This window comes from Squalius cephalus (genome assembly GCF_949319135.1).
Source record: "Squalius cephalus genome assembly, chromosome: 8".
Classification (NCBI taxonomy): domain Eukaryota; kingdom Metazoa; phylum Chordata; class Actinopteri; order Cypriniformes; family Leuciscidae; genus Squalius; species Squalius cephalus.
Window position 1 is genome coordinate 1215182 of NC_137129.1, and position 21917 is coordinate 1237098.

General features: G+C 42.0%; 1 protein-coding gene across 3 annotated transcripts; it reads left to right on the forward strand.

Annotated features, from left to right (window-relative positions):
• The first annotated feature begins 13380 nt into the window (after positions 1-13380).
• On the forward strand, positions 13381-21076 carry LOC307163062 (uncharacterized protein). Of its 3 annotated transcripts, none has more exons than XM_079878908.1 (9): positions 13381-13444; positions 13632-13683; positions 18592-18656; positions 18859-19141; positions 19415-19548; positions 19629-19661; positions 20102-20381; positions 20561-20697; positions 20794-21076. In XM_079878908.1, exons 3-9 carry the CDS (start codon positions 18593-18595, stop codon positions 20796-20798), a joined length of 936 nt encoding a protein of 311 aa, XP_079735034.1. In that variant the 5' UTR covers positions 13381-13444; positions 13632-13683; position 18592; the 3' UTR covers positions 20799-21076. The 3 variants fall into 3 exon arrangements, with proteins under 3 accessions (XP_079735034.1, XP_079735035.1, XP_079735033.1); XM_079878909.1 differs by having other exon boundaries at positions 13414-13444; positions 13629-13683; XM_079878907.1 differs by lacking the exons at positions 13381-13444; positions 13632-13683 and having other exon boundaries at positions 15969-18656.
• The last annotated feature ends 841 nt before the right edge of the window (positions 21077-21917 follow it).

Consider the following 21917-nt stretch of genomic DNA (forward strand, 5'->3'; position numbering starts at 1 on the left):
TTATTAATTGTATCTTAATTTTAATCAATGTTTCATTTTAACCAATTGCATGGATTTAATAAATAAGAAGTAAATATAGTAGAAAATAGATAATCATGACACGGAGGAGCCAGCGAGTGAACTGGACTCTCGTCTCATAAATGAACTGAAACTCAGCGTAAGGTACTTGCCTCACAGACCTGAGAAATATATAGAAAGCTTGAAATGTCTACTTTTAAACAGAACAATTCAAAACGAAAGAAAACAGACTGCAGTCTCTACTTATGTAATCCGTATGTAATGTGCATTTCTCTCTGGCGCGTTCACTACTGCGAAGTTCGCGAGTCAGCATCAACAGCGATCGACACAGAAATCACTTGTTTATTAATAAACAATTAAAATGTCTCCTTGCTATATTTGACATATTCATAATCATTACTTTTGCCGGTTCTTTGTGACAGCTTTTAGATGCTTTGTTGGCAGCTCCACCCACATGTTGAATGCGTCACACCGCATCAGCACCGAAAACAAGATTTTTTTCAAATCTAAAATCAAAAATTGTGATACGAACTGAATCGTAGGTTTGGTCTATCGTTACAGCCCTAGTAAGATGAGAAAGCAGGAGTTTATGGTTATAAAAAACAATAGCTATCTGAACATCTTTGCCAAACGCAAACCAGAAGTAATCAATATTATCGGGGAGGGTCATGCCTTTTTTCACAATCATTTTGGAGGGTCATAGAAAAATGTATTGCTGGCGAAGGGAGGGTCATGTATTTTTTGACTACAGATCTCAAAACTCCTCCAGTGGCCCCTTAAAAAAAACGAGCAGTCCCTTAGTGCAGCTCCTCTTTTAGCATTATTCAGTGAGAAGTGAGAACACGTGTGTACCAGCTGTTCAAATGCAAACTATTAATTTAAAAAAGCCTCCTTGCTCTATCCCTTAAAAATGCTGTGAGTCGGAGAAAAGAGGAGCTTGATCATCATAGCTTCGACGAGGTTTGCCCTGGGCAGAGAGTGTATGACGGTGTGTATATGTGTGTGAGCAGGTAATCGGAAGTGTGTGATCTTGTGTTGCGTTCCTGTAGCACGCAGACCTTAAAGAGCAACATGAATCTCTAATGAGCACACACTATAATTGTCAAGGTATATTCAAACATTGAGTATATTTTTCATGATGCCGGTCTAATACAGAATGAGATGGCTCAAAGAAAACAGCTCATTTTAATCTGGGGCTTTTTTAATAACTAAAAACGCCTTGGTTACTGACTTAACCCTTGCTCCCCGATGAAGAGAACGGAGACGTTATGTCGACTGACAAATGGGGTCCCTATGGAAAGTGCCACTACCACTGAACTGTGTAATGAATGTTAGAGACACAGATGCTGGCAAGTTGAACGTGCCCTTTTGGTAACTGCTCTCTTAAGACTAATTTACCCAGAACCCCACATAAGCCCTCAGTGATAGTTTTCCAACCAATGTGGTGGAAGGGACAGGGCTTACCATGGCTACTGTTCCTTGGAGTGTTTCTGAAGAGTGATTCTTTTCTTCCCATTTTTCAGTTTTCTTTTTAGCCATGACCAGTGTTGTTAATGGTGGGGAATACACATATGGATTGACTCGTGGGAAAAGACGCTGCGGTAGGTCCTACCTAGAAGAGACGGAACGACTACAGGGACAGAGCTGGGGCAGAGCAGAATCAGCCCAGGGAAACACTGGTTTACCGAAAGGGAAACCCTATCGTGGAGAATACACATGTGGGATTACCAATCACAACATGTGTTGGACATGGGGCATCTAGCCCAGTACAAGGGCTTACCGACCGAGCAAGCATCTTGAGCACTGGGCCTGGGGTTGGACACCTCCCCCGAGCCTGAATGCTGGCAGATGCTTGGAGGAACTCGAGTTAGGGTTCACCAGCTGGGGAACTTACATGAAGAGCATAGAAGGCACTCGCATCTCCTCATTAGAGGTGAATGGAGCTACAAGCCAGACACAGAGTCTTACCACACATTACCTGTTTGTACTCAACACGGCAAGAACTTGGCTCAACCCGGAGATTGTAGAATCTCGTGAATCGCCCATCCTGCAGCTCTGCAAATATCTGCCAGAGAGACGCTGTGCACAAACGTCCAGGAGGAGGCAACACTCCTTATAGAGTGAGCCCTCACTCCAAGGGTCATGGCACACATTGGGATTGGTACGCTAAGGCTATGGCATGGAGACAGTGCTGCTTGGAGACAGCCTTGTCATGGTTCATGAATGCATTGTTTCCTTCTTGTCTCGTGTTATGTTGTTATGTGTGTGTGGGTGTGTGTCAGTGGGCGTGACCAGCCATCATTGTCTGATCAGCGCTCAGCTGTTCTCACTCACGACGCTAGCTGCAGCTAATTCACTCACCTTTAAATACTCACCATATTCTCATCTTCCTTGTCAGATCGTTGTTTAAGGTCCTTTATGCTGCATGTCTGTTCTCGTTCCTGTTCGGCGGTTTCCAGTCTCGTGCTTCATTGTTCCGGTTCTGTGCTTCATTCACCAGCGTACTCAATTCAACGTCTCACCTGTTCTGTGTTGACCATCGAAGTCCCAGCGCCACCTGCAGTCATCCGGATCTGGACATTTCTTATATTCATATTTCATATCAATAAACTGTTAACTTGCACTTGCTTCCTGGATTCAATCAAGACAAGCCTTTCCCTTCTGCTATCCCCCAAAACAGACAAAGAGCTGCTCAGAGCTTCTGAATCTCTGTGTGCGGTCCACGTAAATACGCATGAAAAGGACACATCTACGCATGGTCTTGTTCTGCCTCACTTACATGTCACCATTCTAACAGAAAATCCTTAATGCGCTCCGGCCGCTCATTCGCACGACAACAGGGTTTAGTGCTCGAGAACGCAAGCCTTGAAAAACATAAAAAAAAACTAAAAAAAAGTTGTCTCTGTGCAAACTTCAAAAACGTGAACCTGTGAGAACACTGATGGTTTGCACATGTGTATTGCATGTTTAGTCTATAGGGATGTGCGTTTGAATATGTGCGCAGGCATTGTAGTCTTTCTTTACAAAACAAACTCAAAAAATTACTTGTCTGGCCTTAAAATATATAATTCAGAATTTATCACTTCCGCATATCCATGTGAATGGAATTATTTGACAATGTTTTGTCTGTACAGAGGTAAAGGGAAGGAGGCCTTCACAGGGGAGAGACTAGCTGACACTTCAGGAGTTCAGGACTGTGTTGTCGTCGTGTCCAGGCGCAGGTCCTTCATCAGATCTGGAGTGTGTGTGTGTGTGTGTGTGTGTGTGAGTGTGTCCAGGCGCAGGTCCTTCATCAGATCTGGAGTGTGTGTGTGTGTGTGTGTGTGTGTGTGTGTGTGTGTGTGTGTGTGTGTGTGTGTGTGTGAGTGTGTCCAGGCACAGGTCCTTCATCAGATCTAGATCCGGCAGACTGTGGTAAACCTCGGGATAAACAGAGAGAATAATATTAGCGTAGTCGAGTACACCAGGATTTATTGGAAGTGTCCCGCTTTAGTATCTTAAACGGAAGCTTGTGAAAGGCCCCGATTCAAGACATGCAGTTCCAAGAACAGTCGTAACCCACTGCCTTTCTTGGATACTATGAAGTGAGGGCTGTAAAACATACATGTGGAGGAACAGCAAAGGAAGAGAAAAGAGACAACCCTAATGGCCATCAGTGTTGGTCAAGTTACTTGGAAAAAGTAATTAGTTACTGATTACTGATTACTTCTCCAAGAAAGTAATCCAGTTACTTTACTGATTACTTATTTTCAAAAGTAATTAGTTACTTTACTAGTTACTTTTCAAAAACATGATGCACGAAATGAATACGCTATAAAGCAATAGACCTTTCTGCTTAATTCTATTCTTTCTGCATATTCCATCATCTAAAATTGAATCAAATGAAACATTCTTTTTTAAAACTTTAGTTTCAGTATTTTAACTTTATGCACATTGCATCAATGACTAACTCATTAAGATGGTCGCCTGCCGCCTCCTACTGGCGGTTTATAAATATTATTTCTATGCACAAATAATATTTCTTATTTGTATATTCAAAACCTTTAGCATCTTATTATTCTATTGTAATTTATTGATCAAAATGTAAGAATTTTAAATGAAAGATGAAGCAAACGATTAGGGAAAAATGCCCTTTATAAAGGTTAAAATATCATAAATATGCCGATTTATATATGTTAAAGCTGACTGAACTGATGAGAATACTGATTCGGAATAAATATTTACAACACACACACACACACACACACACAAAAAAAATGTCCTGTTCTAACAAATGTTTTTACTCGGACAAGTGAATGACCGACCGAAGGACAAATGAAAAGGCTTAAATGTTGAGCCCTGGTATATATTTTTTATTATTATTCATTTATTTACCCATAAACCTGTCTTTAGGAAGCCATAAGTTACAGTGGCAAGAATAACTTTGTGAAACCTTTGGGGGTGGTGGACAGGGTTTACATTAAGACAGGAGTTTGTCTTAATCTAGTTGATCATGCATTTCTTTTCTTTTATTCCACAGCTGATGTGTGCAGTTTTTTATTGCTTGCATTAAAATAATTTTCTCTTGTTTTGTTTTTTAATTGCAGTCTTTTTCTTCTGCCATTCATGCTTATCAGCTCCATGCAATCTTAAGCTTTTCTTGGTTCAGCTGCACACAGTCTGAAAAGGTTTTTTGGCAGTTTGCTAAAATAAAAGACCCATTCTTAGAGCTGTTGACTTTTCTACCTTGGGAAAGAACGTTAAACGAACAACTTAAAAAGGCATGACAAATCATGACATAAGACTGACATCACTTACAACGTCAATGCATTATCCATCATGAACAAATATAATGTCTGATGTTTGCACGTGCATACAGTTTACCATTACAACATCGTTCATGAATAAACATGATGTCTGAACACGGACAAACGGTGCGTGTTGACGCGTCAAAATTCACGCGTTTCGTTTAAAGACTTTTGAACGCGATCGCTTGCCATAGTGTTTACCACTGACTTCGCGGCGCTCATGTCATTAGGCTTGTTTGAGATGCGCCTCGCCTCGCCTGAAATGTAGGCGAGAGTAGGCGGCTGCAGTGAGAGGAGGAGTGAAAAAAGCGCAGGCAAGCCGGACAGTTCTCTCTTCTCGCAGTGGATCTGACACCTGCGAGATCAAAGACGGATAATCGCGGGATTCACCGGATTCACGCTCGTGCACAGTGTTGCTAATAAACTGAATGGAATTTAAGTTCTGTTGCTTTTATATGAAAATAAATATAATGAACAAGACACCCAAAGTAGCCTACTTATTTAATTCCATTCCAAATACATGTTTATCAGTCTTTTTTCTTGTGTGTTTTTTTTCTTTTCTTTTTTTTTTTTAATAAAAATTACATTGCATAACCCATAGAGATCGCACTGAGGTAGTTTGGGAATATTACCACATAACGTACACATAAAACATGATATCAGAGTTTTAAAATCAAACATTTTAAATAAAAGCAATACATCACGATTGTTTAAACCAATGAACATCAAGCTGTGTCGTCAGCAAGTCGTTTCCCATCATGCTTTTGATCAGCGCAGTCGGTGGAGAGCAACTGTGCGCGACTCCAGAATCCGACAGGTGCGCCTTGCACTCGCGAGAGATTTTTGACATACGTCAGCATGACATCAGAGCAAGGCGGACCGCACTCGGACACATTTCTAACCGGCATGCATCTCGCGCTGATCACCGGTGATCGATTCTGCGCAGATTTTGCTCATCTCAAACAAGCCTATTGTCACTCACGAGTCACGGCTCACGTTGCGAGACAGTCTCGCAGTATAACGCAGTAACGCAGCCTGCTTACGGGGAAGTAACAGTAATCTAATTACTGTTTTTGCAATTGTAATCCCTTACTTTACTCGTTACTTGAAAAAAGTAATCGGATTACAGTAACGCGTTACTTCTAACGCGTTACTGCCCATCAGTGATGGCCATTTCTATAACACCAAAAAGGAGGATACTTTGCAGGATACAGTCAAGTCTGGCAATTTTTTTTTAAATAATCCCAAACCTATAAGCAGTGACAGAAACTTTTCCACACTTAAAGGCAATAATAATAATAATAATGACCAAAAAAACAAAAAAAACAATGGTAAAAAAATGACAATGCTTGAAACAGCCTTTTCAAAATCCCTTATATCTGCCGTTACTGACCGATTAAATTGGATGTCCAAAGTCTTGAAAGGCTTACATTGTGCTGATGTTGTGTTTACTGAGCGCTACATTTCTTCCTTATTGAATGAGAAAGCAGACACAACCACAAATAAAAGAGTACTGTTTACATTGAGCACACATCCTTTTCTTACCGACATGACAAAACTACACAATATTTGAATAATTTTTCCTTGTATGCCAGGAAAAGTTTTGTGATATAAGAACATAAATAATGATATTATTATTATAAAATTGAAATGTCAGCATAACAATTATTACATTGATCAGTAAATGGTACTGAACTGTACCTGAATTTAACTCAATTCCTGTTAATATGTACATGTTGAAAGAAGTTCACACTAACAAAGTGTTATGTAAGTTAATTTGCATTATAAGATCATAATATACTGACAAACTTGAATGTAATGGAGGATGTTTTGAGTTTAGCATCCCAAGTTTAGCATCCCAATCCCATGCGGAGCATGCTGGGAAATTGACCGTACAGTTTTAGCCGTCAACAAAAAATTATTTATGTTATTCCAACTCAAAAGCATGATTCGTTAACAATTTGAAGTAAATTGAGTGTAATGAAATCAAATGTTGCAATTCATTTCAAATAAGTAAACTGAACTTGCAGCAAAAGTATTTGGAGTGTAAATTGTACTTGCCTGCAAGTTTGTTTTGTAGCATTTTCAGTACTAGGCTATTTCACTCAAAAGACAGAAAGTGATAATAAAAAAAATATCAAGGTTATTTTTCTATATAAACAAAACTTGTGATTATGACTCAAAATCATTATTTTATTTTTAAAAAAAATATTGCATCTAGACAGTTTGCCAAAAACTCAGATCTCAAATTCTGTAATTCTGAGACCAAAACATCCATGCTATTCCTACAAAACATGTGACATTAATGCAAACAAAGATAAACACAACTGAAGTTGTGAAATTACCCACAGAATTGAGGATCACATCCTGATCACAAGATCACACATTAAGTATCCGATTACATGATGAGAAGTTCCTGCATAAGCAAATTCTGTTCACAAGAAACAAGGAATGAATAAACTGATGAAATGTCTGACTTGAATGCACTTAATATATAAATATAAGCAATTTACTCAACCACAATATGAGTGAATGCATTCTGCACCAATACTTCAAGTCTTCCTGTGTTGAAACAAAATGTATAAATAATTATGGATTTACAAAAAATAAGTATGATTAAGTTATCAATGAAACACTACAGAGCACGAGACAGATGTTTTTACCACCGAAAAAAAAAAAATCGATAACACAGCAACACAATTCAGCTAATGATGAAATTAAAATGTAGAATAATTCAACTAGAATTAAAACAGTAAATCACTGTGGTTGCAAAACTTTCTATTATTTGAAGCTATCGTTCAGTACCCCAAAATTAAAGATACTCATTTATTACAGTACAATTACAAACATTTTTATGATTAAAATGTTACCAAGCTTGCCGTGTTTAAACAAAAATTTGATTAAAATTTGGTCTGCACAATATGTATTGTTTCAGCAACTGGACATGCAATGTCCAGGCAAATTTATTCACACACATCATTCTACAACTTTTTTTGCTGTTTGATACAAGATCGAGGACTAAACTTCAAGAGTCTGTGTGATATAATGGATACACGGAGGAATTATTTCACTTTATTTACAAAATACAGAGATTCACTGTGGAGTGTAACCGGTTTCAATTTGTGAATATATTGCAAAGAAAGAGAGAGGCTTAAAGATAAGGCTTGGAGATTTAGCATATCCAAAGTCTTGATAAGGCAATGTAGTGTACTTTGTGCTAATGTTGTGTTTACTGAGCGCTACATTTCTTCCTTTATTGAAAGTAAACACAACCAAAAAGTACCTAACTGCACAAATGGAAGAGCACTGTTTACATTAAGCACACATACTTTTCATACTGACATGACAAAACTACACAACATTCGTATCATGTTTTTTTTTGCATGCCAGGAAAAGTGTTTTGATAGAAGAACATAATGATATAATTTTTTTAAAAACTTCAATGATATCATTACTATTATTACATTGATCTGTGAATGCTACTCAAATTTACTGTTAAATTGTACAACATGTTGTAAAAACTTCACACTAACAAAGTGTTTTGTATAGAAAATTCACCTTGCTTTGTAATATCATAATATAATGTGTAGGACATGCATGAATGTAATTGCAGGATGTTTTGAGTTTAGCATCCCAATCCAATCTCATGCGGAGCATGCTGGGAAATCCACTGTCCAGTTTCATCTGTCAACAAAAATGGTTCATGTTTTACCAACTCAAAAACACCATAAATAAATTTTCATTATACAATTTTAATTGAATCACAGTTCGGCAATATAATGTTAATGTCGCTACAATAACAGACCGGCGTGCATCTAATAAATGATTAATTCAAGAATGTTGTGCAAGTTTACTGAAACAATGGAGCAGTGAACTTCTTTTGAAAATCCAGCGTTTAGTTGATCCTGGTAAGAGCTCATTGTCACAGTTGTAAACACAACGGCTTTCTTCTTCCACAAGGGGTTTTGGCGTCACACATTTGTTTCCAGACAGACCGATAAAGAACGCGACACACGCGTCTCTCGGACATCCTTTAGAATTCAATTAATCAGATTGTGACTTCGAAACTCCAGAAGTGTGACTTCTGAAGCTGAGACTAGTCGTCACCTAACACCTGTGCAAGATTCTACAAAAGTCCTGAAGTGTATCCAGAAAGAATGGAGACTCCATCCCCAGGTATCTGGAGTTGATTCGAGATGTTTTTTTCCCTGACCAAGGGGACTCTTGGCACGGATGCATTGGCACACAGTTGGACCCGGGGCCTACGCAAATATGCATTTCTCCCAGTGAGCCTACTCACACAGACACTGTGCAAGTTCAGGGTGGAAGAGGAGCAGGTCTTGATGGTTTCGCCTTAGTGGCTCAGCTAAGACCTGGTTTTCGGATCTGGTACTCCTTGCGTCAGCCCCTCCGTGGTGGACAGTGTTGGGGGAAACTCATTACAAGTAAACGTAATCAGTTACGTAATCAGATTACTTTAACTAAGAACTTATGTAACTAGTAAAGTAATGCATTACTTTTAAAATTGACAACAAAATATCTTAGTTACTTTTTCAAATAATTAACGCAAGTTACTTTGTTTTCCCATGTATTGGCTGACAGCTCTCCTGTCCCCATGCTGAGACAAATCAAAATGCAGAGGCGTTGTCTACACATGATGGTTATTGTAGCTCTAGACTAAATGTGAGCGTGCATTTACTAATTTCATTTGCGCTAAAAAAAGATTCAATATTCCTCAAAATGAATAAAGTCAGTAATGCAGAATCAGAATACTATGCAAACCTACAGTAACTAAATATGTTAAATAAAACATGCATTTTTATGCATTTAATCTTTATTGAAAATTAAAATAAATAAAAAATGTATTGACCAATGTCTGTCCTTCTGACCTTTGATAATTCAGTTAAACCAAAGGCAAAATAACGTCTCGGTTGTGTATGCAACCCTCGTTCCCTGAAGGAGGGAACGGAGACATAGTCGACTAAATGGGGTCATCTTCGAGCATGTTAGAATGAGCTTCACGCGAGTTGCATCACGCGCTCTGCCCTGTTGCGCGGGTGTAAACACGGAAGCGGATGCACGCACCACTTGTTTTTCTGCTAAGGAGCCGAGCGTAACTCGGAGTCAGCGGTGGTCCAGCAATAGTGGCTTAGGGACTACGTCTCCATTCCCTTCTTCAGGGAATAAGGATTGCATACGCAACCAAGACGATCCCGCTCAGTAAACTTGGATAACACTGGGAAAGCATGCCCTATTGATGGAAGGAAGGAACGCTACGGAAGCCACATCCAGCACCGAAGGGTAAAAATGTGGGAGATACACATATGGACTGGGCAAATTATTGGGCAATACAACATATGGAATGTCACTGGGATGACTCCAGCCTATAACAGGGGGGAGGATCAACCGAACAGTGACGGCAGAGAGGACTCTGCCAAGGGAAAGACACGGGCTCACCTCGGGGAGCCGTACCGTGGAAGAATACAGATATGGGATCGTCATAGGGATCACAACATTTGGACCCAGTCTGAATGGCACACGCATCCAGTCCATAGGAGGGTAATTGCGCAGCAAGCCAACACATCGAGCGGGGCTTATGATGTTAACTGGCTTCAATGTGAAGAGAGCACACGGGAAGCAGCTCGGCTCGACACGTAGGCCAGAGACTCTAGCGAATGTGTTGTGTCGCCCAGCCCGCAGCTCTACAAACATCTGTAAGCGAGGCACCTTGCACCAGCACCCAGGAAGCGACTACACTCCAAGTGGACAAGGTACACTTTGGGATTCATACGCTAAGATGATGGCATCCACTATCCAGTGGGCCAACCTGTGCTTGGAGACAGCCTTTCCCTTCTGCTGGCCTCCGTAACAGATGAGGATCTGATCTGAGGTCCTGAGGCTTTGCGTTTTGTCCACATATAACCGCAAGGAATGTATGGAACAGAGAAAAGCCAGGACTGGGTCTGCCTCCTCCAGGGGCAGCCCTTGCAGGCTCACCACCTGGTCCCAAAAGGGAGTAGTAGGAACCTTGGGCACATATCCAAGTCAGGGTCTCAGGAAAACGTGAGAGTTAGCCGGCCCGAATTCCAGGCACAATTCGTCGAACGAAAATGAGTGCAGGTCCCCTACCCTCTTGATGGAGGCCAAAGCAAGCAGGATAACTGTTTTTAAAGACAGGACTTTTAACTCAGCTGCCTGTAGCAGCTCAAAGGGAGGTCTCTGCAGTGCGGATAGCACCCGAGGTAAGTCCCAAGAGGGTATAGAGGGGTCACGAGGCGGATTCAGTCTCCTCGCCCCCTTCCTCCTCAGAACCTGATGATCAGGTTGTGCTTTCTCACGGATCTCCCATCCACTGCATCGTGATGTGCGGCAATAGAGGCAACATACAGGGTGGAGGGAGACAGCCCTCGATCCAAGCCATCTTGCAGGAAAGAAAGCACGGCTCCGATCAAGCAACTTCGGGGGTCTTCTTGGTGAGAAGAACAAGAGGAGCGTAAGTTTGGGGAACCAGGTCCAGTTGGGCCAATAAGGGGCAAATAGCAAGACCTGCTCCTCTTCCTCCCTGACTTTGCACTGTGTCTGTGCAAGAAGGCTCACTGGGGAAAACGCATACTTGCGGAGGCCCCGAGACCTGCTGTGCGCTAGCGCGTCCCTGCTGAGGGTCCCCTCGGACAGGGAATAAAACAACTGGCAATGGGACGAGTCCGGAGAGGCAAACAGATCTATCTGTGCGATCCTGAAGTGGTCCCAGATCAGCTGGAAGAAAAAGGCTGAACAAAAAAACAAACAGCTGGTGGTCCTGCAATCCCACGTCACACCCCTGCAAAAGAGCTGGCCCTGGGGTTGAATTTGAATTGACCTATTGTGAAGATCATCCCTGGGGACAGCTCTTCCTTAGACCTACAGCCAGGAACCAGTAGCATCAACTCCTTCATTACTGGTAAATGAGCTTTAAATTCTCTTAGTACACTGTAAAAAACAAAAAAAAACAACAAAACTGGCACTAGAGATAGAGTTGCTTCAAAAGGAACTTCAGAGTTAGTGCTAATACATTATTTCACACAGAGTACTATTGCTGACCTTGCATAATATCTATAATTACATTCAAAATATGACTTAATCACTGGCTTTCCTTTACAAAGAATAATTGAAATAAAACTGAAGGAACTAAGCATATTTGTCTTGCCTTTTATTAAACATTCAATCAAGTTTTTTTTTTACCCCCCTAAAAAAAATGGGAGTTCCAGAATTCTGTCCCGTGCAGCTCTGCCACTAGATCGGTCCAAGTGCACAGGTTGTAGCCGGAGGTCATCATCAGGCCGACTGAGGCCGATCGACTGTCCTGCACAGTTAATCTCCAACCCCAATCAAACACACCTGAAGCAACCAATTAAGGTCTTCATGATCACTTGGAAATTAAAGGCAGATGTGTTTGATTAGGGTTGGAGATGAACTGTGCAGGACAGTCGAATTTTAGTTGCTCAAAGGTCATTTCAATGCACGCCCTTGTCATCATAAAATACTGCCTGCAGGCATAGCCCCGCTATCTCCAAACAGGATCCCATCATAATCTCCTGTATAATGGAAAAATGCAGTTCTGTTAGGATCAGCAAGTGTATGTAATACAGTAAGCTTGATATTTATATTTTTCCTTACCACGTTCAAATAATGTGCATAAATATGACTCTGAAAATTCTTGAGTCATGCACAGATCCTGGCCATTTTGCTTCTAAATTTGTGAAATGGAACATATAGTTACACACCATCCAAGAGAATTTAGTCAGTCCACTGCATACTTTTTAGATTTTTTTGAAATTTGATATAATATTACTAATCTGGAATATTAAGAATCGTAATAGAAACTTGCCTGCACATTTACATTGTGAACCCCCTTTCGGTTCACAAAATCCCCTTCACTGAGGACTTGATGGGAACGTGTGCAGTCTATGGCACCAATCACATTAGTGAAGCCTGAGGGACACATACTGTAAGTCATACTGGCATTGTCATGATTCCATGATCTTCATTAAAAATTATAATATAGTTTAGCTGAGTTGGCAAAAAATAAAAAAATAAAAATGTGCTTTACAACCTTGGGTCTTGGGCCACTTGCAAAAACTCTGCAGAGCATTGCACACAGGTTGTTGCCATTGTTAAAGCCCGACTCCGACGAGTCGAACATTTAATTATGTAAATGACACCCTCACGAATCTATCAGAAAACGATATCTATCAAAAAGTAGCCTACTATCGCACTGCGCTAAAGGAATTCCCGCATCAGCTCCGCTTATAAAGCCGCAATCTAATCTTGTTGGCATGAAATAAGCTGCTCGCGAGCAGGTTTAAGCTTACGCACATGACAGCAAGTCCAGGATGAGTCAAAAAACCAAACAAACCAAGATCATGCCATATCGCCAACAATCAAATCCAGCTAACTGAGTTAGCAACGTACGGAAAACGCACCCCAGAACAGGGAAACAGATCAAAAACAAACATAACCCTGACAGTAATGGTCCAGTTGATGTTTATTTTACAGATATCAGATAAGACTTATTTGGTTGGGAGGGCCTTAATTCAACAATAAATAGAGCATCATTTCTGAGTGCACTATTATTCAACTAGACCATCTTCAGACTGCTGGTTCGTATTAATATTTATATCTATGTTTAATAGGACATTTTTGTTTTGAAATGTTTTGAAAGGGCATAATATAACTCATATGAATAATATATTGGATACAAAAATAAGTATAGCAATTGTTTATAAACATGTATTAATATTGCTATTTGTTGTTCATATAAAAATGTATTATTTTGTTTAAAAGCAGATAACTGCTGAATCGTGGTTTTCTGTGAGGTTGATACATTGACGAATTCTAGGTGAGTTTAATGTGCACTCTCTACACCGGGAAAACATTGTAATTGGAATCCCTTCGTTTTATTATTATTATTTTTTCCTAATGGGAGTCATTGGCAGCCATATGAACCGCAACTAGGAAAATTATAAAATATGGCAGACTTGTAGTGATGGTAAAGAAAAGTAATAAAAAAAAAGAAAATTACATTCAAATGGTTATAATTTTTGAAACATTTGATCTAGAAAAATAAAACGTAATACATCTGATACTGATCACATTAAACATCTTACATCAAGACTCTTTTCAAGAATTTTGAAAAGTACAGTATTCAGTTTTTTCACCACTCCTTCAAATTTTGTCCAAAATCTGATAAAATTATATTTGGACTGAGCCGCACAGAAATGACTGAACAGTTTTTTTAAAATGTACATTTGTTCAAAAGTGTACTTAACGAGGTCGACAAAAAATTGGTTCAGAGGCTGTATCTCAGTCGAACTTTGATCAGTCGAAAAGAAAACTGGTACGTTTAATCGGAATCACGATCTAAAAACGAATCTAAGGAATCTGAAAGGAGGAAGTTAATTATTTGTACAGCAATGATTTAAGCACAACAAAATAACAATACAGTTCCAAAAGAAAGAAAATAAAGTTCCCTTTCGTAGTCACTCCGAGTTATGTCGGATGACGACGAATGGGGTTTCGCTTAGAAAGCCTATCACCTTCGAGTATATAAAACGAGTTAATGGCAATGAAATGCCATGGGTCTGCGGAATTTGCATAGCGTAACTCCGCCCCACCCTGGGGGTATATAAGGAAGTGCGCTGGCAACATGCAGATATGTTTTCGCTTCGGAGACAAGTTGATGTACTTCACTCCACAAGCCTTCTGAGTGTCATCTCAAATCTCTTCGAGACGAGCGGCTCTTCAGTGTGTTGGTGTGACGGCGTGTTCCAGCGAGATCACATTTCCTGCTGCTGATTTGTGCAGTAATCTGCCGACAGTGAGTGTGTTTCTCCCTGGGCGCTTCAGCACTCTGCTGAGCTTTTCCACTCTCTAAAAGAGCTGCACGCAGCACGTCTTTTTCAAGACGGTTAGCCCGTATATTTTCTATTTCCTGGATGTGTGTGCGTGATTCATCTGCCTAACGGTCGCGAGCGCTGTTTTGCGTGTTGGGCTTAATCACGCTCGGCAGCGGTCGTTGATGAGTCATGTTTTCATTGTGGGAACATGACCATCGCGATGTTTATAGATCGAGACTCAATGATCTCCATGTGAGTAGAGTCCCCTCTGCCACACCCCAATTTATCTCTTCCTCGAGAAGGGATACTTTGGCTGGTGGCCAGGGTGATCTGAGGGTTCGGTGTGGCACAACAACTGACGAGTCAATTCCTCGGGCCACACCCCCCTCCACATCGCAAACCGTGGAGCTTCTGTGTGTACCTGGTTTCTTTCGGGGACCTAGTGTTTCATTCGGGCCTCTGGCGGATGGTGTCATGCACTCACAGCATCACAAGGCGGGCTTGATTCCTCTGGAAATGAAGTTTCGACTGCGTTGCCTCCCACGGGAGTGCCATCGTTGCCGGGACCGATCCAGAGCTGTCAGCCATGCTTTCCCGGGCAGCTGAAAGCATCGGCTGGAGTGGCCCCGCCCTCCCCCGAGCGCTGTAAGCTTCTCCCGGACGTGCATCAGGACGCCTGCGCTCCGCGAGAGTCCACGTGACTTTCGCGGCCCGCGGGTGTCCTCCACCTTCGCAGCTTTCGATCGCACGGCGATCATGGTCTGTATGTTCCCTGTCACTATCGTGGCACGGTCATGCAGTGCTGTGTGTCGCCTGCGCCTTCGATGCAGTGCTGTCCCAGGAGTTCTGTCCGAACCGGCCGCAGTGGAACACTAGTCCTTCCCTGGCCAACCCTGGCAGAATGCGGAAACTCTAACCACGCCCCCATGCTGGGACGCTATGCCTCCCATGCCCGGCCTGGTTGTTCCGCCACGCACACTGCTGACCTCGCTCAGGCGACATCGGTACCTGCGTGATCCTGGGTCAGGTGATGTCCACTAGTGTGGTCCAGACATGGGCTTAGCCAGGTTGAGGTGGGGGGGTCTGAGGTCCTCCCCTGGCCTCCTCTGGCAGGACGCGGTTAATGACCGTGCCCACGCACAGGGCCGCTATGCCACCCTCGCCTGGGCCGGTCATTCCGCCTCGCTGCACCACCGACGGTACGTCTGTGGTTCGAATGACCACGCTGGCGCAGTTCTGGGAGCCTGGCTAGAGCTTTCCAGACTGTCCTGCTGTGTCGCGAGACCATCAGGCTCGGCAACGCGATTCAGTTCGCGCGGTCTCCTCCCCGCTTCAGGATCTCTTTTCTCTGTATGGAAATCGACTCGGTCGCCATGTGCGCGCAGCTTACGAGCGAGCGCGCGCAGTCACTGCTGACTTGCCTTCGTCAGTTTGAGGGCAAGAGTGCGGTTCCACTGAAACTATTTCAGAGGCTCCTGGGGCATATGGCATCCGCAGCCGCAGTCACGCCGCTCGGATTGCTTCATATGAGACCGCTTCAGCTTTGGCTTCGCGACCGAGTCCCGAGGTGGGCATGGCATCACGGCACGCTCCGAGTTCCAGTGACTCCGACCTGCCGTCAGACCTTCACCCCATGGTCGAACCTCAGTTTCTTCGGGCCGGAGTGCCCTTGGAACGAGTTTCCAGGCAGGTTGTTGTATCAACAGATGCCTCCACCACGGGTTGGGGCACCATGTGCAATGGACATGCTGCCGCGGGCTCCTGGACAGGACCCCAGTGCCTTTGGCATGTCAGTTGCCTCGAGTTGTTGGCTGTACGTCTTGCCCTGCACCGCTTCCGTGCGTTGCTCAGGGGTCAACACGTACTAGTCCGATCAGACAATACCGCGACTGTAGCGTACATCAACCGTCAAGGTGGTCTGCGCTCCCGCCGTATGTCACAACTCGCCCGCCACCTCCACATATGGAGTCAGAAGCATCTGAGGTCGCTTCGAGCCATTTATATCCCGGGAGACCTGTACCAGGCGGCCGACGAGCTGTCTCGGCTTCGGCCTCTCGCTGGAGAATGGAGACTCCATCCCCAGATGCTCAGCTGATTTGGGATCAGTTCGGGGACGCACAGGTAGACCTGTTTGCCTCCCATGACTCGTCCCACTGCGACCTGTTTTATTCCCTGACCGAGGGCACGCTCGGCACGGATGCACTGGTGCACAGCTGGCCGCGGGGCCTCCGCAAGTATGCGTTTCCCCCAGTGAGCCTTCTTGCGCAGACTTTGCGCAAGATCAGGGAGGACGAGGAGCAGGAAATTTTGGTTGCCCCGTATTGGCACAACCGCACCTGGTTCCCAGAACTAGTACTCCTCGCGACAGCACCTCCCTGGCCAATTCCTCTGAGGAAGGACCTGCTTTCTCAGGGACGGGGCACCTTATGGCACCCTCGTCCCGATCTTTGGAACCTCCACGTGTGGCTCCTGGACGGGACGAGGCAGGTTTGAGTACCCTACCACCAGCGGTGGTGGCTACCATCATTTCCGCTAGAGCATCGTCCACGAGACATGCCTATGCGTTGAAATGGAACCTCTTCGTCAACTGGTGTTCTTCTAAACATCTAGAACCCACGAAATGCCCGATCAGTGTCGTGCTTTCCTTCCTGCAAGAAGGGTTGGAGCGTAGGCTGTCTCCCTCCACCCTGAAAGTGTATGTTGCCACATCACGACGCAGTTGATGGTAAGTCTCTGGGAAAGCACGGCCTGATCATCAGGTTCCTGATGGGAGCACGGAGACTGAATCCTCCTCGTCCTCCCCTCGTACCCTCTTGGGACCTCTCAGTGGTTTTAACTGCCCTGCAGAGTGCTCCCTTTGAGCCTCTGCAATCAGTGGAGCTTAAGTTCCTGTCAATGAAGACAGCGCTCCTGGTTGCATTGGCCTCCATCAAGAGGGTAGGGGACCTGCAGGCATTCGGTTGACGAAGCGTGCCTGGAATTTTTCCCTTTGGCAGATGCACGTCAGTAAATGAGGGAATGAACTTGCGCTCCGGGGACGGTTCAGCGAAAAGAGGAGGTGTGTTCCGGCGCAAACATTCCCTGGTGCTATTTTGCAGTTTCAGAAAACAATTCCGCCACAGACCAGGAAAAACCTCATCTAAAGTTAGTGCCGTGTTTTCAGTGGCGCGTTCAGATGATATTTTAAGGGCGCATGCTTGGCCATAATGTAGTGTTTGCACAACACACACACACTTTGCTTCTCTCATCTACACACAGACGCAGCAGTTCACATTTTTGCAAACCATGCATAATTACATGGAAAAATATTCCACATGAGTGAAATCATTGTGGTGTCCATGAAGATGTGAAAAAATAGACATAAATCTAGCTTACACATTTACCCAAATTATCATACGCCTGTTTAACCAAAGCTAATTTGGGTGTGTTGCTCCCCATACAATGTCACTTCTCTGTGTTTTACGGCCCTGACGAGAACGTCGGTCTCCACGGCTGTGAACCGCTCTTGGCAAATCCGCCGTTATAATAGCAATCCGCCATGGAACAAGCACGCCTGCTCTTAAAGGGAATGTGAGATGTTGCTTTGATTGGTTCATTTCAGGTTAAGCACAAACCACACCTATGAATAATGAAGCTACTTCAGACCAACCCATTTTAGATTTGCGTCAGGCGCAAGAGTCATTTATCCCGCCAGTATAATAGCAACAGCGCCCAAGACCCGCACACAAAGTTACTTGCGTTTCGCGTTTGATATTTGCGTTTCAGATCTTTAAAATAGGGCCCATGGGGTTCTTCTATATCATTTTATCATTACAATAGGAATATATATGTTTCTTTGTTTAAATGATGAGGAGAAATTGAAAATAATAACTGTATATGCTGAGGTAATGTGTTGTTATGTCTTATATTAGGATGGCCATGCGAGTGATTTTGTTTCTAACACTTTTTACTGGGATGTGCGTCGCTGATTCCAAAGGTACGTTTAGAATAATACAAGTAAAAATGCCTGATTTAAAAATCTCTAACCATTGTGTATTACATTTTGATCAGATTGATTTATTAAAATTACACCCTGAAATATGGTAATTGAAAATGTGTTTTATTTATTTATATGTATTTGTAATGCTTTGAACCTGTCTTATCCTTTATTTTATTTGATTTCATATCATCTTGAACAGGGAATCTTGCTCTTAATGGCATGGCTGTGCAGTCCTCCTTAGGCCACCCACAGGGAGATGCTCAACATGCAGTAGATGGAAACAGAGAATCAGATTACAAGAAGGACTCATGCACTTTCACTAAAACTGAGTTTAATCCATGGTGGAGAGTTGACCTTGGAAATGTCTACAGTGTAAGCAACGTTACCATCACTAATCGTGGAGACTGTTGCAAAGACCGCCTTAGAGGAGCTCAGATTCGTATTGGTAACAAGCTGGACAACAACGGAAACAACAATGAGCTGTAAGAAGTGTTTTAATTGTTTTATCTTCCCATGTTTACGATGTTCAGTCTGGTTTAATAAAACAGGAGGAAAAATTGTAACTCCACAAATCAACCACTCATCGAGCCACAGCCATGCAGATGGACTTGAACATATTTTATTCAGATTGTGATTAGACATTTGTTTCTTGTATTAGTGCTAGTTTCAATACAGCTGAATTGAATTTGTTAGACCTGTGCATTGTTGCGTAGCCTCTGGTTTTCATTTTAACACTGTTCTTGATGTATTTGCAGGGTTGCAACTATTCTCACTGCTCCTGATGGCACACAAACATTTTCATTTGAGTCTGTTAATGGCCGATATGTCAACATTTTTTTACCTGGGAATGATGAAATCCTCACTCTGTGTGAAGTCGAGGTGTTTGCAGGTAAGGGACAGAGAGAACACTGATTGAATTTGTTTATGTACTTATTAATGTGTGTATAACTTTTATTATTTTATCAACAGTAATGGACACACCATCATACATTTGTGGTCCAAGTGAGTGCTCTTCATTACTTTCAATGTTGTCGATAGTGCATGTATAATATTCTTACTGAACATTTGGTAACCAATAAGGGATAATGTACATCAAGACGGATTTTATCGCAAAATAAACCCGACAGGGTGATCAAGACCCCGGCTTATTACATGGCTACTAGCCACAACAGAAATCATTTTGGACACAAAATATTGATTTAAGTTGAAATATTTTATAAGCTTGTAATAAACATAAAGCTTCCGTGGAAAAAAAAAATATTGCTAGCAAGACAAACATTTAAGGGATATTGTACAGTCATGTAAAACAAATAAATAGTTATATGGACATATTGATTTGCAATGAAACGTCTAAAAATAGCTTAGCATTATTTTGCCCATTTTATTGGGATTATACTTTAGCTCATTAAAGTAGTGATTGTTTATTATTTTATGTTAAACAGGGAATGTTGCTCTTGGAGCCACAGCTGTCCAGTCTTCCATAATCTCTGGAGGAGTAGCTCAAAAGGCTGTCGATGGCAACAGGAATTCAAATTGGGGTGGTGGGTCATGCACTCACACTAATGCAGACAGAGACCCCTGGTGGAGAGTTGACTTGGGGTTAGTCTACAAGGTAAACAGGGTTAGCATCACTAATCGTGGAGATGGTGGTGCAGAGAGGCTGAATGGAGCTCAGATCCGTATCGGCAACAGCCTGGAAAATAATGGCAACAATAATGAGCTGTAAGTATTGTCTCTCTCTTAATAATTACACAAGTGGTTAGAAAATGAGTAAATAAGATAACATTACTTTTTCAATAAAACTTGCCTAACTGGAGGAAGTATATTTAATATTCTTCTTGCCGTTTTGATACGCCCCTCTCTATTTCTCTATTTCTCTGTTACTCTGTGTGTCTTCACAGGGCTGTGACTGTTGTGTCTATCCCACTTGGAGAGACAAAATCATTTGAGTTTAAGCCTATTAAGGGGCGATATGTGAACATTTTTATACCTGGGCGCAATGAATATCTCTCACTGTGTGAGGTTGAGGTGTTTTCAGGTGAGCAATAAAAGGAGAGAGATGATGTGTAGACATTTGTACTATTTATACTATGTGCATGTTGCCTTAATAATGTTTTTCTGATTTCATTGCCAGATTAAGTGGAATGAGAGGATGTTACGCCACAGTCCACTGATCCTACAAGCAAAATACCAAACTTCTGTTTTCTGAGCAATACTAATATTGCACTTTTTTCATTGTTTTGGTTTTACCTGTATGCACCTTTTATCCTTAAGATAAATAAGTTTCAGTGCACATTCAGTAAAGGTTTGAAATGGTTTTAAATGCACCTGACTCTTAACCCGTTTGATCCAGGGGGTTGTGTATTTACTTATCTTTGTTTCTTTCTACTTTCTCAATAAATTACTACAGCATTGCATGTTGTATTGTATGTTTCTGGATCAAAAAAGAGAGGCTTATTTGAATATTTACATTGAGGAGGAGGTATAGTGTTGCATAGCTACACATCTAGGGTTGAGGAGCTGGTAACAAAGTAAAGAATTACATTTTACAAAAAAAGAGAAAGAAAAAGAAAACCATGGAGAGAACAAGGATTTCCAACCAGGGGCGATTCTAGGATTTTTATTTTAGGGGGGCTCAGCCCCCAATAAGGGTATGATTAAAAAAATATTATTTGACTATTAGGGTAGGGTGGTTAATTTTTGAATTAGAATTAATAATTTAATTCAAAAAAATTATTGGATGTGACCACTAGAAGATACAGTTGGGAATGTCAATAATTTGTTTTATTTTTTTTTTTTTATTTTTTTTTTACAATGAAGACCTCCTGATTCATTCACTGTACAAACACACACACACATGTTTCAAGTACAAACACAACATTTTACTGTTTGCATTTCTATGCTCACATACAAACCTTAGATAGGAATTTTTCTGACAAAATTAAAAAACATTTTAACCAGAAAATAACATAAAAGCCATAAACTTTGATTATCCATATCAGCAATATAAACAACACAGGTATGAGGCTGGACAATGGATTAAAAGAACACTTCGACTTTTTGGGACTTTAGCTTATTCACCGTATCCCCCAGAGTTAGATATGTCATAACGTGTCCCGTGAAGATCAAGGGGAGGTGGTAGATAGGCTCAGGACTCAGATATCATCCAAAGAAGATTTTTATTAAATGCCAGTGAAGAAGTAGGGGAGAATATATTAACAGTGATGTGTAAAAGAAAAAATTTACAAAATTAAACCA